We start from the raw sequence: 27,313 nt of genomic DNA on the forward strand, positions 1-27,313 counted from the left end.
ATTGGCGTGCAGGTAAAAGAAACCTTGACAGTTGGAATTTGAAATAAGATTAGGCCGTAGCGCCGCTGCCCGGGAAAAATTTCCCTTATAGCTCACTGCATGGTGTATGTCCGTCCTTATTAGCTCAGTAGGAGCAGAACTGCATTCCATTTCGTTTTCTTTACTTCCTCAAAATGTTTTTCTAGACAACTTTCCTCTGTGCGGTTGTCTCCCTTTAATTTTGTAATTCTCGTTTCCAGTGTTTATGGTTTATTGATTTTGATCTTTCAGTTGTATAATCGAGTACAACTACCAGAAGAAGAAAGGGATGAAGCTACTGTTACAAAACGTTTTGATCACAGTGAAGGTGGTACTAAACCTGTTATTGAATTTACTGCATCAGCTGTTGCTGTTCTGGAAAACGAGGGCAAAGTTCGTATTGGTATCAGGCGATCTGGTAAAATTGATGTGCCCATCTCTGTAAGGTACGTACTCAAAATTATTTTACCATAATTCTTTATTGACATTTGTGATTTACAGACGTCTTATTGATTATCGTAAACGCTAGTCAGACCTGTGAAGTCACTTGGAGGGATATTAGACTTGGGAACTTCTGTGCTGGTTTTATTCCATAGAATATCATAGAATTTTTATTCCTGTAGCTTCCATTACACCTGCTAGGGCGCCGCGTATTGATTACTCGAGTCATATTTTCAATTTTACAACTTTAATCTTTTATCGTGTAACTTTTTATTTCTGTAAATTAGAGTTGAGACCATTAATGGAACCGCTCTGGAAGGAAGTGATTACAAGGCGTTTGATGAAGTTGTTTCATTTGCTGCTAATGAACTATTGAGACAAGTATATATCGAGATTGTCGATGACTTTGAGTGGGAGCCCGATGAGTTTTTCTTTGTCAAGCTTGCTCCCGTCCCTTCAAGAGACCAAGAATTCGCTTTAGGAAACCTAGCTATTTGTCAAGTCACCATTATTAACGACGATGGTAGGTACAAAACAGTTATACCCCAGTTCAAAGATAATAAAAATAGTCGATAGACGGGCAAATTTTAAAGTAAGTTTTACGTTAGTGACGTTTCTGACCAGCGACACGGGCGCCTCAAAAAGGAAATTTCCTTAAAACGTAAATGCCTTGCACAATCTACAATTTCCAAAACCTTTGGGAACTATATAGCGCAATAATCGTACAAGAGATGCCTTACTTTGAAACCCGACAATCAAAGAATTTCTTTCACACGTACCGGATTTCCTTTTAAGTCTATTCAATCTAATAACTATTATTTGTTTTTCCCCATCCTGAAAACAGCGCTCAGATTTATATTGGTCTATTTATATTCAAACATTTAAACTAAATTTCAAAGACATTTCCTTATTTCCTTCCACAGAACCAGGAACGTTAGATTTTGCCAAACCCAGTATTATTGCCAAGGAAAGTTCACGTCGTATTAGAATCCCGGTACAACGATTGTCTGGGGCTGATGGCCACGTGTCTGTCACGTGGAGAACTAAGGATATGACGGCGTTTGACGGCAAAGATTTTGAAGGTGGTGAAGGCGAACTGAAATTTGATAATGGAGAAACCAGTAAATCAATTGATCTTGTCCTGTTCCCAAGTAATGTAAGTATTTGGAGGCATTAAATTATGATTCCCTGTGCCATTTAACAATTAGAAACAATATTGACTGACGACTGATTAGTTAAAGTCAAAAAACTTAAAAAAAAACATTCTGTGTATATATATTTTGGATAATGTCGAGTTGTGAAGACGGCCTTCCGCGGTCTTTTTGAGAATACATTGTATAAACCCAATGTGATGTCAATTACGTTTCGGGAGCTGTGGGGCTCGGTGGGTAACCAAGAGGAATTTTCAGCGCGGTTTCATTGTAGGGCGGGGGGGGGGGGGAGGGCAAAGGATAGCGTCTAGTCGTTCGGACGGAACGAAAAACTGAGGTCCCGTGTACACGTTGACGTGCACGTAAAAAAAAGTGGCTTTTGGAATCCAATGAGTGTAGTAGACTGCTTGAAGTATGCATTAACTCGGTTGCTACAGAACAGTCGGGCGTTATACTTCATTTCATTTCAATTTCGTTTCTTCTCATTTCTGATCTTGTACTGTCTTGAAATATTCATGCAAATTTCCTTCATGACAATAAGATTAATTGATTTTTCTTCTATACCAGAAACCAGAAAGAGATGATAGTTTCCAGGTTGAGTTACTAGAGACTACTGGTGGTGCTAAGTTAGGAAGATTAACTAAAACAGTAGTAACTATAGTTAATGATGAAGGTAAATAGATTAAATGAGTATTATACACTACCTAATACAACTTATCTAGACTCTTTATTTAAGGATATGTAACCGCGAGTGTACTATGCGCAAGGACCCATGCATGGTGTTGGTGTTAGATTTGTTTTTCTGAAGAGCCCCCCCCCCCCCCCCACAACCAAGACAGTAAAAACTGTAAAAGAAATGTGTTCGGATGTTTCATTGGTATCGGAATCAATGACATTTAAAGGTTAAAGGTTACCAGTAAAAATCTGCAAAACACGCAAAGGGTGTTTATTAATTGTATTTCAATTAAATAATTATACCCTAATTATGCTAAAGTTGCAGTGGTTTCCTTATCTTCTAATAATTGTGACCATTTTATTTTGCAGAATTTAATGGATTGGTCAGTAGGATTGTCAACATGACGTTCGGTAATTTGGATGGTCTGGCATTAGAAGACTCTACCTATATTAGCCAGTTTAAGAATGCCATGAACGTTAATGGCGGTGACATTGAAGGGGCAACTTTTGTAGATTACATATTGCACTTTTTAACATTTGTTTGGAAGGTAATATTTCATCGGTAGTTTCATCTCTGATGGCGCCATTGTCCACTTCAAGACGCTAAACCTCTTTGTTTTGGTTTTATTGGGTTGAATTGGGTTGATCTGGTGTATTATTTAAATTACTGATGGGGCTATCAGAATCCTGCTTGATCGCTGTTTTTCGTTTAATTTTTGGCTCATTGTGACAAAAAGGTTATATCGCAAAAACCAGTTTTGCCTCTAGGCGTAAATATTCTCATCTCTGGTCATTTTAAAAAATGTAATCTTTATTAAACCGGATTAATAAAAAGAAACTGGTTTAAATTATCTAATAAAAGATCTAAATGTAGGCTATCATTTATTATATGGGAACTGATTATACCTAGATATTGCTAAATAAAGTGCAAATTTTATCGGAAAAGACTACGAAATTGTGTTCTAAACGTCAAAAGAATTGTTTTTTCTATCTCTTTTTAGATCATATTTGCCTTCATACCACCAGTACACATTCTAGGCGGTTGGCCAACGTTTGTAATATCTCTTGGAATGATTGGTTTCTTAACGGCTCTCATTGGTGATTTGGCCAGTTTATTTGGTTGTTTGATTGGTCTAGAGGATAGTATTACCGCCATTACTTTGGTTGCCTTGGGAACTAGTATGCCTGACACATTTGCTAGTAAAACTGCCGCCATTATGGAAAGATACGCCGACAGCTCGGTTGGAAATGTAACCGGAAGTAACTCTGTCAATGTGTTTCTAGGATTAGGCATACCGTGGGTCATTGCTAGTATATATTGGCACACAAAAGTAAGTAAATTATTGGTATTTAAAGCCAACCATTTTAAACCTTTGGCACGAAAATGGGTGGCATTTAAAGCCAACCGTTTTAAACCTTTGGCACGAAAGTGGATGGGTGCATTAATAGATGGGATCTGGGGTTTAGTGAGTTATTGTAAGTATATATTGGCACATAAACAGGGCTCAATCCAAAAGAATGAGTGATATTTGAGGTTGTGGTATGTAGTTCTGAAGGATAACACGGCTAGTGTCGTTCAACCAATTATATTTTTAATTTGTGATAGATATTCACGAATGGCTGAGGTCAACTCTCAGGACCGGATTTAAACATGGCGATCGGTTTTACACTATGGGAGCTGTAAAGGCCATGTTCGACAAGCGTTAATAGTGCAGAAATAGTTTGTTAGTATGGTAACTAATTAAAAGCTAGTCAATTAGAGTAGATTTGTGGGCCATAAAGTGTAGCATGTTTTGATGAACGGAATTATGTGTATATATACACACTTATACGCTTTTTTTTCTAATCAAATACAATTTACAATCAGTACAGTTTCCTACTTTTCAGGGTTTACCATTCGAGGTTCCGGTTGGATCTTTGGTATTTAGTGTGATTCTCTATACCATTGCTGCTGTCATAGCTCTAAGTATATTGGTTATAAGACGTAATGTTAAATGTTTGGGAAATGCCGAACTTGGTGGACCTACAGTTGGAAAGATCGTGTGTGGTATTATATTCATTACACTATGGGTCTTATATGTTTTATTTTCAGCTCTACAAGCCAAGAAAGTTATCAATGTCCAAATTTAAGTTCATGGCAATTTATCGACTGTAATAATTCTCATGCTCACTGCAGTAAATATTTTAAGTTGTACATATAATAATATTTAAGTGTATAGTCGCCTTTGCTTGAAACGTGCCTAAGTTCATTAAATTTGCTCTTTTAAAGATGTGTGTGAAAAACATATGTGAACAACGTACCATATATTATGTTTAAATAGGTACACCGCTGCCCATAGCAAAGCTTTGTATTCGTTCGACCAGCTGAATAGAACCAGTATATTTAACGCTGCACATTTAACGCACGTTTAAAATGATCCGGATTTCAACAAAAGACATTTCATAACGTCATATCCAACGCACCGTAATTCAATAGTTGAAAACCTTAAATGTTTCTATTTACAATGCATAATGTATTAATATTATGTAACTGTGCAAATTTCAACATTACCTATTATACATGGCATGTTTCTATTCATTTATATTATATGCTCAACGATAGTATATACTAACTATTCATGACGGTGAGCAAATGACAAAGAAATGGCGAATCACAGGGTTAAAGGTCATGGTATGTTGCAGTGTTTATATTAACTGTATATTGTTTTCATCTTTTGTACTCTACTGATTATATTTTTGCTATCTTTTTAAATTCAATTTTATATTATTATTATTTTCTTTAACTTTTTAAACTATTGTGCTGCTGTTAATATTCATGTACAGTTATCAGATGGTGTCTGAAATACATGCAGCTCAAGCAAAGTATAATCTTTTAAATTTTGTATTCATTACTGTTAGTGTCAGCTTTCATGGATTTGTGTGATCTTTTTTTAAACATAAAAACTATTGTACGAAAGTTACATAATTTTAAATATTTATAGGGTTTTTATCTTCAAATGAAATCACTGTAGGGTGCCTTTAAACGTAGAATGCAAATACATCCAAATGCCTCACACACAGTCGTTATGAACTGATGCACGGAAGGGGATGTAATTTAAAAACTGGATGATCATCGCTCAGACAATAATTGTATACCTAGATTTACATCCTGTGGTTATGTTTATCGATGGGTATATATGGTTATGTCAACAGGGACCCATGCTAATCTATATAACATTTACATTAATTCTTGTAAGTGGTTGTGTAGGTAAGGGCCCCAGTGCATTGCTTAATAAGGCCATGTATATCAATATTTTGAAATGTTAGACATGGCTATTACAACTGGTGAATACATGGCTTATTAATATTATGTATCATGATATTATAAGTTTCATGTCAGGTCTTTAGTGCTCATTGTCAAATAGTCGTATTTTAGAAGATATTTGTAGTTTATTGTACATTGATATTAACTTAATTTCATTAAAAATAAAACATTTAAGAATTTATGAAATCGTTGTTCATTTGTTTAACGCAGTTTATCGTCTGGTGGTCTGACAATAAATTGGTTCATTTCCAGCGCTCACCTTATGAAGAGCGACAGCACGACATCCCGACATACCAATCAGCCACCATAGAAAATACCACGTTTAAAACCCAGTAATTGATATGCAATAATAGTAATAGTAATAATTTGCTATTTTTACCATGGTATTTTTCACTTGCGTAACTTTTACGGGTGTACAGGTATGTGGATACATTAGTCTACCACCCACTGTACTATAATGCAATAGAATATTCATCTCATTTCGCAATATAGGTATAAGATTATATATCAGGAAGTATATTATAATCATTATACACAAACACGTAAGTTTTTATTATATTTTAAATATATCAATATTGTGTGGCAAACTTCCAATGGAATTCCCAACATATATGTTGAAATGTATAGAAAGAATTGAAACATTACAATAATTTTTATTGGGGTGTTTTTAATCACCGACAAGAACCGACGTGGGCCTAAATTGTCGATGGCGCCCAAACTATGCAACAATTGGCCTACAGGGAAATACATGTTATAGATCAAAACACCATATCCAAACTTGAAATGATTTCATAAAAAGTTGACGAAATTATAAAAAAAATGAAATTTTGGCAAAGCGACGCACTGGGTGACTTTTTTCCTGAAACCGACAGTTAAGAACAAATGGGTGATTCTGCTATTCCTAAAAAGTAAATCAGTTCAGTTAAATGAAAATTAAAGAGGATGGTACGCGAATTGTAAGATCGCGATGTGTCAACAAAACCATTTGTTTTCAGGGAGCGGCGGTGGCTCAGTGATTAAGACGCCGGCTCGCTAACCTGAAGGTTTCGTATTAGATCCCTGTGTTGACCGGGTTTTTTGGCGTAGAACCCCCTTGTCAGTGATATATAGTCGTTCGCTTAGCGTGCACAGAAAAGAACCCTTGACAGTTGGAATTCCAGGCAAAATGCCCCTCAAATCACACATGGCGTATGTACGCCTTCATTAGCCCAGTCGGAGCAGGACAGTGGGGCGTTATGATGATGAATTAGTTGTATTTTACGTCCGCTTCCACCGAGGTGATATCGCAGACAAAGTGGGGCGTTAAACCCCATTTCTTTGCATATACTCACGATTGATTGTATACAATTATTGATCCTTTCATGGTCGCTCAGTCGATACGATGTGCGATATACTGACACTGCTTGTTATGTAAAAGAAGTGGGGCGTTAAACCCCATTTCTTTTACATAACAAGCAGTCTCAGTATATAGCACATCGTATCGACTGAGCGACCATGAAAGGATCAATAATTGTATACAATCAATCGTGAGTATATGCAACAATATATATTTTTTTATATGCAATATACATTGACAATGTAAGATATTGTGTCCTTATGTTTTTAAACAAAGGGAGACATTCTATCTACACAAATCCATGCGGACACGAATGGAAAGATTATAAAATCATATTCTTATAACATGAGCAAGTTTTCCTTCTCCTGCGTCTTGTCTGTGATATCAGATGTGAAACGTCAGCCAACAAGCAAGTCATTTCCACTATATCAACAGCGGATATTGTAAGTGAGTCATTTCTAATTTATCGGGATTTCAAATCTTTTAATATTACTAAAAGGTAGGCATGTTTCTTTTTGACAGTGGTGCAGGGCGGAGGGTCTGCCAAGGAACAACGTCTCATCGTTCGGATGGGACGAAAGACCGTGGTCCCATGTACGTAAAGGCAATCTAGGCCGTTTGAATTCAGAATAAGTATCGGCCCCAGACGGGAATTAGTTAAAATGAGTTTTAACCTCATAATTGTCTGCACCAACAGTATGCAATGTGCTAGTATGAAGTTTTACTCGGACTCCACGTCGAATTCCATCTGTCAAGGGTTCTTTTACGTACACACTAACGAGTTTTACGTACCACCCGAACGACAAAGTGATTTCCCATGCTCTACGTCCGACACAAGTGACAAGGGTAAACCAGACTGGAAAGTCTTGCGGAATTTTTTCGACCAACAGTTGAATCTAACCCAAGGGTATAGTGAGATATTGCCGTATTCGCTGAGCTACAGTAGGCATGTGCTTCCAAATATCATGAAGGCGAAACGGAATTATCATGTACCTATAGAAAACATGGTGGCTATTGTCGAAAGAGCTTAAGCCAATTCTAAACACATTATTGTATTCACTTGCCGCACTGTACAAGATATGCTCTATGACATACACAAATGTGTATATGAGGCCACTGATCTTTGTTTGGATTATTTTACAACATTGCCAAATATGGAGTGACATAAAAGGCGTCCCTTTACTTCCTGGATAAAAATATATATATTACGTCTTGTTGATTACGACATGCACATTACATACAGGCCAATACAGGTAAGTACATGTAAGATATATTAAGATTGATCATTAACCTTTTTTGGCAACTATCTTAAATGTGTGTTATATTTGGCTTTCAAGTATAATGTAGATCAAAGGGTTTGTATATTGGGCTCAGAAAAAACGAGTACACTATTTAAAATGAAATAATTCAAAAACTAGTTTATCTATACCATTAACATTTCACATGTAGTACAATATGGATGTTTTACAACTGTGCTCCAAATTGCGGGTTCACTAATCAAATAGTATTAATATAGTATGAGATTTAAAAGAACATTTCAAATAAAGTTTTTGATGGACTGATAAGTCATTTCATATGGCGGTATATAAGATTCAAAATTCTAACATGCTATTGACTAATTTCTAACTTCTATTCATGTAATTTCTTTCTTCTATTCATGTAATTTCTAAATTGAGCCAACGTATAATCCAACTTCTTTATTTGTTCAGTGTAAATTTTAATTCTGTTTCATTTTAGCCTATCCAGATTGAATTCCAGGCCCGATTTGTACATTTTATGCCCCTTTGTAATTTTCTTTTTCGTGGGTGTTGTATTTCTGAGAAATTTTAGTATGCCGCTTCTGAAATTAACGTCTGATTATAAGTAGTGGTCTGCGCTGTGTACGAACATCTCATATCACTTCCCACGTTCGCACAGTATCATAAGGTCTGTCATTGAGTCAACTGGCGTGGTTTCGATTCCCCAGTTGTACGTGACAATGAGTAGGGTCGCCTGTCCAACCTCGTGGGTCTTCTCCGGGTCCTTCGTTTTCCTCCCACTGCTAAAGACCCCTACGCGCAAGCGAACTATTGAAATAAAACTGAACCATGTGTTAGTCCCGAAATAACCTGATTTGTGTCGAGTGGACGTTAAACTCTCGCCACATTGCCTGGAAATGTTTTAAGTTGATGAGCTGAGGGGCCCCTTTCTAGTGTAGGACCCAATTTGGGGAAATTTGTCATATGTGCCAAAATACATTTGTCTGATTTGTTGTAACCGAAAACAAGCGAATTCCACATTTTGTTCAAATCTGACCAGAACTATGTTAAACTACTTTGTATTTTACAGATTGAAATATACCGCCATAATTTCACACTTACCTCAGTTTACATAAACAAATGGTCAATAATGTTGCTTTACTTTCTCTTCATAAAGTTTATAAAACACTCTGCTGGAGAGATTTTCAACAATCCAACTGTTTATTATGAAGTCTTTTATTTATAATCATCCAATATTTATTATTGGCTCTTCCATTAAGTACCTTATAATTGTGTATTGTGTACTTTGTGTATCAGTATATTTGCCAATATCTCTCAAACCGTGACACGTGTTGGTTTAGAGCTAAATTGCACATAGGAGACATGTTTAAATACAGAAGATGATATAAACATAGCAAGAAAACGTGTTAACTATAATTACGTAATATATATCATTACATTGGGGGCATAAAAAAATTGTTTATTTCTATTTAATAAACAAAAGGGTCGAATTTTCTAATTTTAAAAATTCCCTCGCCTTTTAAGTATGTTACCAGGTGAATCAAAGTTGAAAAATTATGAACCCTTTCGTATTTTCTGTATGAAAGTAGTGCCCAAACACAATAAGAATATAATTTACATCGCGCGTTACAAATACGTCTTAGTTGTATATATGGATTTCCCCTATCAGCGTGGTGGATAAAACGATTCAACCAAAAATTACTGCGCTCGACAACAGGTAAATGATTGGACGATATACCTCACCAATAAACGTATACATTCATCTCTGACGTATGCTTGACGTCAATGTTTCTGTCATTACTTATTCTTTTTTTATAAATGGTTACACTTTACATTTTAAGGTTAAGGGGTTATTTTTAGTTTAAGTCAGTTAAAAATAGACACTGATAAGGTCTATTTAATCTTTTCAAAATAATACAAACTCTGAATGTTTTCATTATAGTGACTACACCCTGAATAGCACTATACCTACATAGTAATGTAGCGTTTTTTCAAAATTTGTTTTCATTCAATATATGATTTGTATAAATAACTCTTGTAAGATTGGCCCATTATTATTCTTATGCATTGAACTCGTGAACTTTATTATAGGAATTACCATACAATCATGTATTTCATACAATTTTGTATTTCTGTATCTTTTCCTCACACGTACTCATTTATTTTGTTGCTTTACAGGAGTTTAGTTTGAGTAAGGATCATTTGGATACTCTACAACAGTAGTTTTATCAGAGTCGAGACTACTATTAAAGGTTTAGTGTTGACCAACCAGATCATTACAGTTATGAATACTACGACTAATACCATAAGCCCGGCCACGACTAATGAAACGATGAACACCAGCCAGGCCGTTATCACCACGAACACGACAGAACAAATCACTACAAACGTGATCACGACGATTGGGAACCTTACAACCTCTACCATCACTGACCAGAACAATTCAACTATGAGCATGAGTACTGGCTACATGGCTTTTGATCCCTTTAATTACAGGTGTAGTAAAGCGTTGTTATTACCTGTAATCAGTGAAGCTACCTGGAATCCTGGTGTTCGGGCCTTCTTGTATCTGGTAGCCCTATTATGGTGCTTCTTAGCTGTAGCTATCATTGCTGATATTTTTATGTGCTCAATTGAAAAGATTACAAGTAAGACGAGGAAGATTCGTGTAGCTCTTCAAGGAGGGGGTGCTGAGGTGAGGGAAGTCAAGGTGTGGAATGATACTGTTGCTAATCTCAGTTTATTAGCTTTAGGTACCAGTGCTCCAGAGATCTTACTGTCTGTTATAGAAATTGTTGGGAATAATTTTCAAGCAGGAGATCTTGGTCCTGGTACCATTGTTGGTTCTGCCTCGTTTAACTTATTGGTTATATCCGCTATTTGTATCATGTCTATACCTGGTGGCGATGTACGACGTATAAATAATATGAAAGTGTTTGCTGTTACAGCCTTCTCTTGTATATTTGCTTACGTTTGGTTGATTATTGTATTGGTTGGGATATCTCCTGGAAGAGTTGAAATTTGGGAAGCTTTCATAACTTTATTGTTCTTCCCCCTGCTTATTGTTATTGCTTTCCTGGCTGAAAAGAACTTTTTCATTAAATGCAAACAAGGTAAATATTTTTTAGGTTTTATTTTCTTCTTATAGCCCTTTTGGTCGAGTGAAAGAATTCGATTTGCATTGAAACTTTTGTCTAAATCAGGAAGATACATGTGAATAGAATTGAATCTGTCAATAAAGATAAAACAAGGCTTTGAAAATAAAAAACTGAGAAACATTTTCTGTCATAAGTACATGTATAACATGGTCCTAAAGAATGAGTGGGTGTACGATTTTATATTATATTCTATTAGAAAATTGTATTGTATATATTATATATTCAACCAGGTAATACAGACAACAGGTACACAGTTAATGATGAGGAGAATACTGGTAATTATTATTTATTATTCATCTTCTTGCAAGTGTTTATGCTTGTCCTCAGATCTTAGTCATAAGTATTTCAATAACTACAAGAGATTTCATAATGTGGGTGGACACTTATATAAATATATTATCTATGTAACCACCAAGGCGAATAGGAACCTATTTAACATAGAATGCGATGGCGAGTGGTAATAAGTACGCCGTTGGGGCGTTTTCGACATATTCGGAGGTCAAAAGGTGAAATTTTCAGACAACTAGTATCATTATGTATAGCATTCGTTGTAAAACAAATTCGGAGAGATTTTGATTTGACAGTTCTTACGTGTTTTTGAAACAGGTTTCGAAGTGTTTTGGTTCTGTTATGCAAGATCTTTTTCGACATTCCAAAGTAAAAATTCGGTGCTAAGACCACCTAAAGATACATTTTAAATGTTCTTATTATTAATTAGAACAGGTTTCGCTTTAGTTTTTATATTTTGCGCTGACATTTTATTGCTTTAAATCTTCCTAGTGCAAAAACGGAAAATTTCATCTTTTGACGTCCGGGGTCACAAAGAACAAAGATGAATTTATCAAATTTACATTTTTATTGAAAGGGTGATTACTTTCGATCATTTTCAGCTTATTTTCAGGATGCAAGAGTTGCTGCGAATTCACCTTCAGTGCAAATGAACTCATTTGACCTTTGACCCCGAATATCTCGAAACGCCCCCAAAACGGACTGATTACCACTCGGAATCATATTCTACGCAAAATTTTACTATAGAAAAGTCGGGTCTGGTTTTGTGCCCATTTGATGGACAACCCTCCAATCTGAGCCTCCAGACTACCATCATCAACATGGGGTTAAAGTAACACACCGACCCTGGTCATTTCTTCCATTTAGTTTCTTTTTAGTGGAGAAGTTACCTTTTTATCTGCTGTTAATACCCATTAATTACGATATATACGATGGGCATTTGTATTGTAAGCGTTAATTGAATAGCACGGAAACTGACACCCAATCAATTGTTTTAAATATTGGCTTGTGAATGAAAGGTCCAATTTGCCACTGTGATTAAAAGATGACTAACTATTTAAAGTGACGGAATTTTACTAATTAAAAAGGAAGATTTTAAAACACATAGGTATAGTAAATAAAAGTAAGACGTGTATTATATTTTTATAGGTATGGCTCTATCAGATCGTAAATCGTATTATCAAGATGCAAGTAAAGATGGCGAACCCAGTAAGTAATATTGTACCGGAATATCCACAGATATAATTTACAATATTTATATCTAAAATCGTTACAAAATGGTATGGCACTATGCGATTTTATATTCATCTAGTAGAAGTCTAAAATCATCTTCTCATCTAAGTTTATTAAAACCCTGTAAATAAAATTTTGTATCACACGGCAAAGGGCCACCCTCTAGAGATATTTTGAAGAACATATTCAAAACCCATTTATTTTTTATATTTATTTACTTCTCACTGTGATGTATTTTATATTCTTGTATTAATCATTCACATTTTAAAATGTACATACTTAAGTGTAAAGGGCATCGGAGAAATTCAACGACGACAGTTCTATGTATTGTAATAATAATGATACTAATATCAATTTCGAATTTGGTTTATTCTATATTCATGTTCGTTGCGTTTCAGAAGGGAAAGATAATCCATCGTTTGATGACATAGAAGTCAATGATGCAAAAGTTCCAGCCATTGTAATAGAGCATCATGGTAATTAATTTATCGTCTACTTTTTTAAAAATAAATCGGTGTAGAAAAACGAGAATTAGAATGTTTTTTTGTTTTCCGAATGTAATTGTTAATATTTTTTTTAAAACATATGTAACCTATAAGCACTAGTTTTTATTTGCAATATTAGTAATATATTTATCAGTTTATTGTTTAAATGTTTTACAGAACACGAAACGGATGATGAGGACAATATGCATAAACCAAAGAAAGATGAGGTAAGAGTTACCTTCGTGGTATTTGATCTAGTAAATGGTATTTGTCAAATACTTACATTTAACATGCCTTTAAATATTTATTGAATGACCAACCGAATAAACAAAACGAAAATAATAACTTATGATTTTAATAATACTTTGAGATACTAAAACATCCACACTTTTGCATAGAAGAAACAAAACAGGGTGATTGATATCAGAGTAGGCCAAAAAAACAAAACAAAAAGTAAAGTCATGAAATAATCCTGATCGATTAGATAACATGGCGAAACTTAAACATTGTTTATTATATGTATTGTATATAAGTTTTAAAATATTTAATCAATCCTGCTATGAATTTAAACTATACGGCACTGGGCGATGGACCGGTTACTTTATACAATCAAACGTTTCTCATTTAACTTGTCCTTTATTCTGTTTCTTTGGCCGAGGTCCTGTGTACACATTGGCGTGTGCGTTAATTGGCAGTTGGAATTCGATATAAGAGTAGGCCGTAGCGCCGCTCTCATTGTTTGTTTGGTGTGTTAGATTTTTCTTCAAAATCGCATTGCAATTTTTTTAACGATCCGAATAAACCTCGGATGTTGATTGATGATTTCGTGCCAAAACAAAGAGGCACATTGTGACATGGAAATTCTAAAGAAAACTCAAAGAAAACATACTGTGTACGTGGCTCATTATCAATTGTTCACAATAGCGGCTATAGTGATAATATGGAAACTGTTGATGTAACAGGCAAAATATTTTCTGGTATGACATGGATTTCCCGTATGACATCTGTTCCACCTTGAAATACTTCGTGGTTGAATGTTGGACTCAGACCTGTAATAATATTGTCATTGATTTTTTATCTTAAAATCTTTATAGTCATAAAGAGCCAAACGTGTCACAACTATCTAATAAAATTTACGGGATTGACCATTTCACGTCGCATGCTTACCATTCTGGTCTCGCTAGTTTGTAAAGGTATCATTTTTATTTTTTTTGATAATTTCTCTCTGCCAAATTGATTATTTGCAGAAATGAATAATTTTCCATTTTATAACGATTTGACGTCGCATATCTGATATCACGTTTGTGGCATACCATGATTAGGCAAAACCCATCATAACTAAGACAGCAGTCTCATCTTTAGGACTCTGTGATCCGTTCATTACAGTTATTGTTATTTCAGTTTTACCGACATTGGACTTACATAGTGAATTGTAAACATTCTTGCCCATAATTATTTTCAGGTAAAAAATGCAGCAAAGCTGATGATGCGAAATCACAACCACAATTCTGGGTATTATAGAATTAATGCTATACGAAGGCTTTCTGGTAGTAAGAGGATCATACCAACCAAAAAACAAAATATTAGAGAGGTATTACATTTTGACCATCAATATGGATATATTTAAATGACTACAATGTCTGGGATTCTAGTTTGTAGTTCTTTTATACATTACTGTAAAACGGGAGTTTCATTTGGACCGTCTTTCAGTCGTTTGAACATTTATAACATTTCTTGAATAATTATACTGAAATACGTCATTTCGTAAACAACCAGCCTGTGCATTCTTTGTGATGACTAAAATGTGTCTTTGCAGCAAGCTGGACGTCGTCGGGTACAGACCACAACACGTGTTCATGACGGTCGTTGTCAGTCCGTCGCTGATTTAGCACTCAATTTCACTCATCCCTTTACGACCATTACCTAACTATATCGTTGGTCAGGCTTTCCTGGGATTCGTTTGTTGAACCCATGTGAGTTTGAAATAATTTTGTTCTGTGCTAATATAGGCCTAGTGATGATACTGTTTTTCTTTATAGATCTATGACCTTGTTAAACTGTCAGAAAAAGCCACGAGATATAAAGATGCCAGTGAGGGGGGTGTTAAACCTGTAATAGAATTTACCTCACCTACAGTAGCTGTTCTTGAAAGTCAGGGACAGGTTCGAATAGGTATCAGACGATCTGGTAATATAGCGCCACCTGTATCCGTCAGGTGAGTAATCAATCTGAAATTTCATCTACCGCTAAATTTTCTGTGAAATCTCTTGCTCTATTAAGCAAAGACAGAGAAAAAAGATAGGCCTGAATATATTTTTACCATGAATACAATGAACTGTTCCGAATAGTTCATGGTTATTACTATCGCGCTGTTATAGCTAGGTGTATCTTTCATAGCGCCGTAGACATCATTTAATACAATTTTCGTCGTATTCTGACTATTCTGTCAAAAGGCAAAGATGTATTTGGCCCCAAATGTTATATTATTAATTCGACATTACACGATAAGCCCATAATCAATTCTCTAGATCATCGGTTGGTCATGATTTTGAACGGATTGAAACACCATCGCCATTTAATAATTTAATTTAAAAATGGATAATCGAGGATTTGTTTATTATCGTTATAACTGTAGCAATTGAAATCGAGGCGACGTTATTCTTCAAATGTTCATAGTTCAGCTCAGAATTAAGTAATTTGGCATTTTAATATATTCCGTTTTCATTATCAATTTTCAAACTTTTATTTCAAGAAATGTCAGCTCTTTATCTAAACCTGACATGATACAGCTTTAAGTATTGGGGTAAATATGGTCCCTGTCTATTAATTATAACATTGCAGGTACAAAGACATGATATCTACACTGAAAAAACCCTTGTGTTGGATCTCAACACAAGAACTTGTGTTAAAAATATTTAACACATGTTTGTGTTGTATTGCATTGCAATGACACAAGTTTGTGTTCTTTTCAATGTCTTAACACAAACTTTTGTACATTTATAAAATCTTATGTGGTTTTTTTTTCCATATAATTAATTACGTCGACATTAAAGATAACATTTATTATGTTCCTTTATCACATTATGTTTTTTATTTATTGAGAAAATCTGAATGGGATTGGGGAACTGGATTAGGGATCTGGCCTAGCCTATATGTAAAACCACTCTTCCTGAATTTGAATGTCGAGTAATTCACTTGATTTATTTTTTAATATTTCTAATTATCTAAAAGGATATTATATTAATTATTACAAACATTAAGTAGAAATCGCAATGTATGTATCGTGCGATGCATTTAATATCTCTTTTAAAACAACGTATTTTATAACAGTATACTGATATAAGAGATCAAAGTTTTAGTCAATTATTATCTAAATATAAACTATTTATTTAATTAGATATAATAAAAGATTATTCTGATTCTACTCTTTGTTTATTTTCACATCTTGTCTCAGACAATATACAGAGACAGGTTATTACAATGTCTGCATTTGGAAGTGTCTGATTGATATCGCCCCAATAAACTTGATACATCAAAGACAATAACAATTGTGTTATATCTACGTTTTAAAAAAATGTTTGAATGGGCGTGGAAATAGTCGAGTTAATCTTTTTATTTAATTTAATTGGTTCATTAATCGAAATTGGAAATTTATTCTTACCTGTAAATGACCAATTAAAATGAATTACTCTTAAAACAAAGAAAGAAATATTTATTGAAGTAATTTTGCGGTATTAAACCCTGTGGTACTGCAAATGTTAACTGTATTATTAAGCATTAGTATCGAAAAAAAGTGATATTGTTGTGAAAAAAGTTTGTTCAGAAAATAAGAACATCAGGTTTGTGATTTTGGTATTTTTTAATACAATGTATGGCGGGCGGACAAACTGACCAAACAGTATATTTCGAGGTATTTGAGGTAAGCTAATTTAATATTATATCATAACTGCATGTGCATAATTGTGTTCTGTTTGATTAAATATTCAAAAAATCATTCTTAGGATACAACCTCGACACCAGTCCGCCCTGAATTGCAATGTTTGTTTTGTGTTCTAGGCGCCATTTTGAATATAATACAATCCAGCGATAGTGTAGTCTAATTCCTTTAAAAGGGAATCCGAATTTGTTAATTTTCTGCAATATCACTTCGGTGGAAGCGGACGTTAAATAAAGCTATTTCACGTACAAAGACCTACAATAAAATCCAGGTGGATTGGGAAAAATATGCATGTATTTTCTTGATGAAGAGTAGCTATTTCAATTAGTAAATGCCCAGTCATCTTAGACAAATAATAATTCCAACTTCAAATCAGTTGTATTTATTCAAATCATACCATGAAGAATTGTATTTTTCCACTTGCATAATAATAAAAATTTGACTTTTATTATTTTATTTCTTCAGGCCAAGAGCATGGAAAATTGGTAATTGCCTTGTATCACTGCTAACTATAAATCACAGGGAACCTTGGGCAGAAATGATAATATGGTTCTCAGATATGTTACTGTGTACAGAGTGAACAGAAAATATTTATACACTTGCTATTATAGTATTGGCCAAATTAATAGCAATTTTTTCTAAAAACGTTGCAGAAGTAACTCACTAAAATTGAAGTATGAATAAAATCATACACCGTGAATATATTGAACTGAATATTCTTACACATAACCATAGGCGTACGGGGAAATTTTTGACTGGGGGGCGGTGGTGGTTGGTGCCCCAAAAATGTAGTTAGGTTCTTAGTATGTTACATAATAATAATAAATTCGCTGTTAAATTGGACACATTCAAGAACACAATATTTTTTTTATACAACTTTTACAAAGTACAATTGTGTGCCCAAATTTTCCCAGCATTTGGTTCCCAAAATGGGGGGGGGGGGGGGGGCGCCGCCCCCAGCCCCCCCCCCCCCCAGCTCGTACGCCTATGCACATAACCATATTGACATCTACTTCACATTGCATGGTTGGTCGACGCAACGCCGTGTATAGATAAAGTTGCGACAACTGTGAAGCCAGGAATTTCATATGACGTCATGCAAACTTATTATCTATTTATATGACCTATTATATTGTTGGATGTCATAGATTTCAGCGAATAAGTGTATATAGGACATAAAACATACATTTTTTAAACGAAAAGTATAGCTGAACATACTATTATTAGTATTATACAACAAGAAGCGCACATTATTGTTATATAGCCTTATTCTATAAGAAAAATCAAAATAAAAGATACACTAGATAAAAGTACTATTAAACCAGGGGCGGATCTAGGAATTTTGAAAAGGGGGGGGGCTGCAAAATGAAGGCATTGACCGCGGAGACGGTGCTTGCCGCTGAGGGGGGGGGGGGTGTCCCCAAGAAAATTATCCGTCATTTCCTTGCATCTGTAGCCATTCCAAGAGCTATTTCCCAGACTGGTGTGTTTGAGTCGATGGTTCGAGTCATTTGGGATCCCTACAACGGGTTGGGAACTGACATATTTGAGTCTGAGAAAAGGCACTTTCAGCCGTAAAAAAAGGCACTGTTGAAAATTAGGGGGGGGGGGGGCTCATCCCGCGCCCCCCATCGAATCCGCCTCTGATTAAACATATTTAACTTGCATTCGCTTTTAAAGGAGCTAAATCGCTAATATTTGGGAACTAGAAATTGTCACAAATGGGTCGCACTAACCTTGATGTTCACAAATACGTAAGACGATATGAACATCAACTAAAAAGATATGTAATGTGATTCAGCTGCAAGGTGATATATGCATATATGCAGCATAGATAATTAAAACTTCTATTCAAGTTAAACCAACTGTATCTATTTATGTCTTACGTCGAGCTGAATACATTTTATGATTTATTGTCATTAAAACATCTATTGGTGGTTAACAGTGTGTAACTAAAAACTAAAATTGGATCTTATTATTGCCAATGATATAATGTACCTTGAATTTTTTATCACGAAGTCTATCGCATCCAGATATTTAAAGCGCGTTTACAATATATTCATTTTTTTGTATCGTAAAATTCATCTTCATTTGACGAACTACACCCAAACTACAGTCAGTGTAAACACGGTTTGGAGACTGTATCTGAACTACAGGGTACATCGAACTACAGTGTACATCATGCTTAAGAGACACTATCTAATATCCAACAGGAAAAATGACGATTAATTTAATATCCGCCAATTGGTGTTGCTGCTATTTTGTATTTTCAAAATTTATCTTCAAATTCAGAGACATCGAAAACCATATAAAGGACATTGCAAAAGTCATATCTTACGTATCTTAAGAGATGCCCTTTTAGTCTACCAAATTTATGTTTTTTTTGTTGAATTGCCTTATACATGTATTACCAAATTCGGTAGCCCTTTTAAAAGAAATGCCCGGCACCACATGGAAAATACATTTCTTTAATTGATGTTTGTCAAATTCGATTTCCGCACATTTCGCGTACATAACCACGATATAATGGTCGAATATTACGTACATCAGATAAACTATTTTTAAAGCCCAAAACTATTCAACTAGTCTCTTTTAGTTATCAAGCACCTGTTTTATGGGGTAATCTACCATTTAGTTTAAGATGTTGTACATCTCTATATTCTTTTAAAAAACAACTTAAATCACATTTATTTAATGAGGCTTTTAACTGACTCTGTATACAATTGTTAACATGTCCATAATCTTGTTGTTTATTTATGATTACATTGTAATTTTGTAAAGTGCCCCTGAACATGTTTTATGAAAGGGCGCGCTATAAATATGCTGTAATAATAATAATAATAATAATATTACCAAATTTGGCGGCCATTATGAAAGAAACGCCCGGCACCATATAACAAATACTTCTTTTTTTTAATTTGACGTTTGTCAAATTCGATTTTTCGGCACATTTCGCTTGCATAACCACTCTGTGTTTGAGGAATTTAAAAAGAAATCATTTATAATCCAACGAGTAAATAGTAAAACACACTGATTACGAGATATCGCTCTCAGAAAATTCCCCGATTTTGGGTATGATTTTTGTTTTGGCGTAAAACATCTGTTTAGGCGAGATGACGTGTTTTTGGTGTACATGAGTAAGCAATAATGCTACCTGACTAAAATACCCCCCCCCCCTCTTGCATTCGCATGTAGTCATACATATGAGTCTCAAAATAATATAATATATTGTTAAATTATGCTCTTTTCAACTCTATACCCATGACTGGTGTACCAAGTTAAATCCACATCAAAACCCCATTTGTCGATAAGTGTATTTATAATAATCACTTGAACATCCTTGGAGAATTATATCTATTTAGTGAATATTAATACCAAAGAAAGAAAACAACTCTAAATTCTGAATATAAAGTCATCAAATTCTTTTACAGATCTTATTGTGGAAACCCAAAAGTTATATGTCACCATTGCCTTTTTAATCACATTTTTGTTTTTAATGTCAAATACCAAACCATCTCTAATATTGTTTCATTATATAGAATGCAGTGTAATCCTAAACACTAAAGATTTGGCCTGAAAATTTGAAATAATATAGAGGGATCATCAATAATTAATAGTAACATTCGATAATTATAAAAATGTATTATTGTAGGATGAAATCAACCTTTATTTTTAAACATTTAGTGAACATTTCGAATGTTAATGCCTCTTTTATATAAAATGGTTTTATTAATTAATCAATTTTTGTTTTACAAATTTTTAATTTTCTCCATTTTGTTTGATTTTTATGCTATATTTATTTTATCTATCTATAATTATTTGCCTGTGCTTTATCTATTAGTTCCCATTTATATACTGTAGAAAATTTTGAATTCCTAATCTGTTAAAGGGACTATTTTTTCTTAAAAGTATTTCAATTTAGTGCATTATTAATTATTAATGTCTTTAGTGCTTGGTTTGGTTGATATTAAATTTAGATATATTTAAAATGTATGTTTTGGGACCATGGGGTAGGGATATTGTGAACATATATATTATATTCTCAGTTCTTTTTAAGGTTAATTGTAAAAAAAAATTAAATAGCTTTTTTTGAGGGGTGGGGGGATATTGTTATTATTGAACAAAATTTTATTAGTATTGAAATTAACTTTTTTGATTAATATTCCAAATGTCTCGGTGCTTTATTTTTCAATTTAAATTTTATTAGTATTGGAATTAACTTTGTTTATTAACCTTCGAGATGTCTGTATTGGTATTAATTAGGCATTAATTTATTTTTTCATATCATTTATTGAATAAATAATAATTTAACAAACAAAATTATTATGTCATTTATCAATAATTACAGTCTAAACAGAACGAATGGAAGGGGTTGCATTCGAAAGGTTGCTATACTGGATATAAATTGGTAAAATACAACACAAGTTTTTGTTATACACAAGTTTGTACGAAACAACACGAGTTTCAGAAATTTCAACACAAGTTTCAGAAATTTCAACACAAGTTTCAGAAATTTCAACACAAGTTTCAGAAATTTCAACACAAACAAGTTTCAGAAATTTCAACACAAATAATGTGTAGATTTTCACACAAGTTTTGTGTTGTTTCAACATTTAACACAAGTTTTGTGTTGTTTCAACATTTAACACAAGTTTTGTGTTGTTTCAACATTTAACACAAGATTGTGTTGTTAAATAGAGACACCTAACTTGTGTTGAAAATTTGTGTTGTTTCAACACAAGTTTTTTTCAGTGTACTAAACTGCCATCTTTATTCATTTCTTTCATGTTGTGGGGTAATTTTGAATATACACTCGTTTATCACTTCAAATCAACCCCAGATAGTAGAAAGTTATATTTCCACAGACGACTATATTCTTTGGTCGTATACACGACTTCATAAATAATAGATGTTATGATCTACATTGCTTATGGTAACCTCAATTCGAGAATAATAATAGATAATTGATACTTCAGTATTATAGACCTTTTATTTATTAAATAGGGTAGAAACTGGTGACGGATCAGCACAGGAAGGGAGTGATTACAAGGAATATAACGACATTATCCACTTTGCCGCTAATGAAGAATTACAAGAAGTATTTATAGACATTATTGATGATGACGAATGGGAAGAGGATGAGATATTCTTCGTAAGGCTATCTGCTGTTCCGGGGCAAGTATTTGCATTTGGAGAGCATACTATCTGTGAAGTGACTATCATTGATGATGATGGTAAGTTTTAGAATAAAGCGCGGTGAACATAAGTCCAATTGTTGGACTGTTTATATTATTTTATAATCTGTTCTCTTCCCAACGTTTCGCTGGAGATTTCAGTGGCGAGCCCCAAACCTCACCAGGTAAATCCATATCATTTATTCACAAGTTTCTTTGCCCCGCTAGATAGAGTTCAGGTCCTACTTATCTATTTTATTCTTATCCTGCAACTGTTAGAAATATCAGACAATTCCGCCAAGATTTGATATCAAATTCACTGATATTGCACTAATTATATCCGAAATATCTCGATTGCTGATGTACACAAGTCTACATGGTCAAAATGAAGTAGATTAGTTGTACGCTGAATGTTTATCTTTATAGCATGCAAGCCAACCCACACTGACAAGAGTGACTACAAAACTTGAGCTATTTTTTAAAGGAAAGCTGTAGTTACTGCTTTCCAAAAGTTTGACAATGCAAACATTGGTGAAAGTGTCATTTCTTTAATATTTCATAGAGCCAGGACTTTTGAGGTTTGCTAAACCAAGCATCATTGTCAGGGGGAGTGCAAGTCGTATTAAGATACCAGTACAGCGAGTTAACGGTGCTGACGGTAATATATCTGTAAAATGGAAAACTAAAGACATCTCAGCTAAACATGGAAAAGACTACGATGGGGGAGAAGGGGAATTAAAATTCGTTTCCGGAGAAACGAACAAATTCATAGTCATACCACTTCTTGGTACTAACAATGAGGTAAGTTACATAATACAGATGTTTCCATTATTGTTTTATTTTGAAATATTACTTATCTACAACGTGGGGGGGGGGGTAAATCTACTTTATTTAAATTGGTATTGTTCATTTTATCTGGATATTTTTGACATTTTTGGTGATCCGTCTAAATATATTTTTGTCCTGTATTATAAATAGAAACGAGAGAGAGATGATAGCTTTGAAGTTGAATTAGGTCAGTGTACAGGTGGAGCTGAATTAGGAAAGTTAAACAGAACTATTGTTACTATAGTTAATGATAAAGGTAATGATAAATAAATCCAATTTCTGATCTTTATATGAACCACATCCAGATATCCGTTATGAATTATGAGTCGATAAGATTCTTAAGAACATCAAGATATTCAACGCAAACGTACCAAAAAAGATGTGTTAGGGATTTTTTCTGAATTCGCATACTATTGAGTAGTGGTAATAATACAATTTAATGTATGGTAATATTAACGTCTTTCATCTGGATGTGGTTGTTGACCGATAATTTACTTGTCATGACAACGATCACCGGACACAAAGCAGGTATAATTCACAATATTCGTGCTATATTAAATTTGCCTTACATTACTGTACCGGTGCTTAATCACAGTTAGATAGGCGATATGCTGCTGTCTTGTTACAGACCTAGCTCACCAAATATTGCCCCCCCCCCCCCAACCAGCATCCTTTGTTCTAGAAAAAGTAATACATGTATATATTTTCTCTTTCAGAATTTGTTGGAATGGTGGGTCGGATTATGAGCAGAACATTTAGTTATTTAGATGAGATTGAAGACACATCCTATATTGATCAATTTAAGAATGCTATGAACGTGAATGGTGGAAATATAGAAGAAGCGACATTTGTAGATTACATATTCCATTTTTTAACATTTATTTGGAAGGTAGTTAAATTAAATCTTATATCTTATTTTATAATCCATGCAAAGATTACATTAATAATTTGCATCATTATGGCTCTTTCGGTTACGTCAAAATAGTCGCATGTATCATATACATCCCAGATTACGCTTGGTTGGTTAATAATTGCGTTATCCTCAACACCCGAGGCTCGGCAACTTTATCAAAGGCTAGCGATGCGATGCCAATCATCTGGGCTCATAACGAGCTTATGACTAGATCCTTAACAAATGAGTCCACGGTAGGATGTTTAGCACCTGGGCCCAGGATGAGATGTCTAACAAGCAAACTCACGACAGGATCCTCCGGATTTGGTCTCACGATGAGATGATATACGCCTAAAATGAGATGTTTAATGACTGGACTTGCAATGGGTAGCAGCTTCATTTAAACTTTGTGGGTAATAAGCCTTGTACAGCGAATCGGGCCATTTTTAATCTCTTCACTCATCTGCTGTAACATTAGTTAACGATGACATTTGCGACGCTGTCCAAATGCGTAGAAACGCAAAACAAATTGGACGTGATAGTTAATATGAATATCTTAACCAGCAATATCTATATCTATTTATAAATTTATTATTCTCATTTTATTGTAGATTATATTTGCTTTCATACCACCAGTCCACTTCCTAGGTGGATGGCCAACCTTTTTAATTTCATTAGCAATGATCGGTTTCTTAACGGCTCTCATTGGTGATTTGGCCAGTTTATTTGGTTGTTTGATTGGTCTAGAGGATAGTATTACCGCAATTACTTTGGTTGCATTGGGAACCAGTATGCCTGATACGTTTGCTAGTAAAACTGCTGCCCTTATGGAAAGATATGCCGACAGTTCTGTTGGAAATGTAACCGGGAGTAACTCTGTCAACGTGTTTCTAGGATTAGGCCTACCGTGGGTTATTGCTAGTATATATTGGGAGGCAAAAGTAAGTAATTTTTTAGTGCATTCATAGTTAACTAATGAAAATACACCAAATATTTGCCCCAAATTCACTGAGATTGCATGGAATATTAAATGATCATAAGGAGCTATGTGTATAGTACCATTCGATTACTTTCTTTAAACTGGATGGATAATCTGTTTGTGTTTACATCTGAAAACACTTCTCAATGGAGAATTTATTTTATATATACAAATATTTGTTGTAGTTCCAATGAATACTTATGAATTTGACACTGAATTAAATATATTTTAATGAATTAATAATCCAATCAGTTTACCCACATTTTGTATGAAATTTACTGAGGCTCTTCTGAATGGAGCCAAAAGTTCAAAATTGTCTCGGGGGAATTCCTCAGCGAATGCTACACTTCCATGCTCGCTATATATGACTCTCGTTCATTCAAACCCAATCTCCCTTTACCAAATTACTGCCTACGACACTGAACATTGCAATAGTGCCAATTATAGCCTACTATATTGCGCAATCGGAAACAATTGACATGTATGAAATGTTTTTTTCTCGTATAAAGGCCATGTTGGACAAGGGTTAATAGGGCATAAATAGTTGTTGTTTTTTTTTAAAGTATGCTAACTATAATTTTATTAAAGGCTAGTCAATTAGACTACATTTGTGGGCCATAAAGTGTAGCTTGTTTTGTTGAAAGGAAGTGTATATATACACACTTATACCCTTTTTTCATCCTAATTAAAAAAAATTTATTATCAGATCATCAGTTATTCTGTTTCCTTGTACTTTTTTCAGGGTTCGACATTCCAGGTTCCGGTTGGATCTTTGGTATTTAGTGTGATTCTCTATACCATTGCTGCTGTCATAGCTCTCAGTCTATTGGTAATAAGACGTAATGTTAAATTTTTCGGAAATGCCGAACTTGGTGGACCTACAGCTGGAAAGATCACGTGTGGTGTTATATTCATTACATTATGGGTCCTATATGTTTTATTTTCAGCTCTACAAGCCAAGAAAATCATCAGTTTTCAGATATGATTGTATTACTGTGTTTTAAGTCACTTATGTTAGTATACCTAGTAGATAACTGTCACACGTTTCAGTTCCATTGACTAATATGTTTCGTCCACAATTTCGTATACTAGGCTAAATGAAGATGCTGGCAGAAAGAGTACATCAAAATTCAAAACAAGGCAGGGTCTAACGGACCACTTACAGGGGGGTAGTGGGCCGCACGGGTGGGCCAAGGGGTCCGTGTGTGCGCCCCCCCCCCCCCCGCCCCCGGGTTTGGGATTCTTGCCACAGATAAAGCCAATGATGTCTGCTCCGACTGGGATAATGAAGACGGCCATACGCCATAGAGTGTGCTATGGAGGTAAAGTTGCCCGGGCAGCTGCGCTATGACTACTCTTATATCGAATTCCAAATGCCAAGGGTTCCTTTACGTACACACCAATATGTACACAGGACCTCGTTATTACGTCCTATACGTTGACCCTTGTCAGGCCCTCTGTTCTACACCACTGACAAGGGGCAACTACGCCCTAAAATCCATACGTACTTTCCCGGCCCACAAAGGTTAGCGAGTCAACGTCTTATCCACTGAGACCGGCTACTGTATATACAAATATTTAACGTTATAGAACAATCAATATAATATAAGATCCCTCCAATTTCAATATTTTATTTTTGACCTAAATCAAACAGATTTATCCCAAATACTGTATACCATTTATATGTATTGTTTTCTTATTTTTCATATTTGTTATATATATTATATTATATTTAAAAAGCTATTTTTGTTACTATGCATAATTCAGTATTTTTATATACGTTTCATTATTGAATATAATAGTTGTTAATATTAACAATGTTCTACTTCTATAGATAATACCGATTAAATTTGATATAAACGGACTTCGTTGTCAGATTGTCAAATGGGAGATACACTTAGCTTTGTTGCCAGGGCGAGACCTAAATTGTAGTTACTTCCCTTTGATTGAAATGAAATGGGGTTTAACGTTCTACTGTTCTGCTCCGAACTGGGCTAATGAAGACGGACATACGCCATACAGTGTGGTAAGGGACATTATGCCCGGACGGCGGCACTACAGCCTACTCTTATATCGAATTCCAACTGTCAAGGGATCTTTTACGTGCACGCCAATATGTACACGGGACCTCGGTTTTTCGTCCCATCAGAATGAC

The 27,313-nt window shown here is 34.6% G+C and overlaps 2 protein-coding genes across 8 annotated transcripts in view; both read left to right on the forward strand.

Annotated features, from left to right (window-relative positions):
• The window catches only part of LOC126810022 (sodium/calcium exchanger 3), a 30,122-nt gene extending 24,354 nt beyond the window's left edge, over positions 1-5,768 (forward strand). For all 5 annotated transcript variants that reach the window (XM_050534933.2, XM_050534935.2, XM_050534936.2 and 2 more), the window contains 7 exons: positions 271-464; positions 747-982; positions 1,383-1,615; positions 2,178-2,283; positions 2,655-2,833; positions 3,287-3,616; positions 4,173-5,768. In XM_050534933.2, coding sequence (XP_050390890.1) covers positions 271-464; positions 747-982; positions 1,383-1,615; positions 2,178-2,283; positions 2,655-2,833; positions 3,287-3,616; positions 4,173-4,415 — 1,521 coding nt within the window. In that variant the 3' untranslated portion in view covers positions 4,416-5,768. The remainder of the gene's footprint in view (positions 1-270; positions 465-746; positions 983-1,382; positions 1,616-2,177; positions 2,284-2,654; positions 2,834-3,286; positions 3,617-4,172) is intronic.
• Positions 5,769-7,054: 1,286 nt separating this feature from the next.
• On the forward strand, positions 7,055-27,022 carry LOC126810019 (sodium/calcium exchanger 2). 3 transcript variants are annotated; one of them, XM_050534926.2, is made up of 14 exons: positions 7,055-7,115; positions 10,363-11,297; positions 11,573-11,617; positions 12,780-12,839; positions 13,262-13,339; positions 13,526-13,575; positions 14,811-14,939; positions 15,388-15,563; positions 22,290-22,519; positions 23,022-23,260; positions 23,438-23,543; positions 24,004-24,176; positions 24,791-25,120; positions 25,901-27,022. In XM_050534926.2, exons 2-14 carry the CDS (start codon positions 10,469-10,471, stop codon positions 26,141-26,143), a joined length of 2,688 nt encoding a protein of 895 aa, XP_050390883.1. In that variant the 5' UTR covers positions 7,055-7,115; positions 10,363-10,468; the 3' UTR covers positions 26,144-27,022. The 3 variants fall into 3 exon arrangements, with proteins under 3 accessions (XP_050390883.1, XP_050390882.1, XP_050390881.1); XM_050534925.1 differs by lacking the exon at positions 7,055-7,115 and adding an exon at positions 7,234-7,368; XM_050534924.2 differs by lacking the exon at positions 7,055-7,115 and adding an exon at positions 8,034-8,178.
• The last annotated feature ends 291 nt before the right edge of the window (positions 27,023-27,313 follow it).

The sequence above is a fragment of the Patella vulgata genome, chromosome 2, assembly GCF_932274485.2.
Source record: "Patella vulgata chromosome 2, xgPatVulg1.2, whole genome shotgun sequence".
Lineage (NCBI taxonomy): Eukaryota > Metazoa > Mollusca > Gastropoda > Patellidae > Patella > Patella vulgata.

Coding starts and splice junctions, on each gene's coding strand:
- LOC126810019 (XM_050534926.2), top strand. CDS start 10,469: ATGAATACTACGACTAATACCATAAGCCCGGCCACGACTAATGAAACG. Junction 11,298..11,572: donor TTTCATTAAATGCAAACAAG/GTAAATATTTTT, acceptor ATATTCAACCAG/GTAATACAGACAACAGGTAC. Junction 11,618..12,779: donor TAATGATGAGGAGAATACTG/GTAATTATTATT, acceptor ATATTTTTATAG/GTATGGCTCTATCAGATCGT.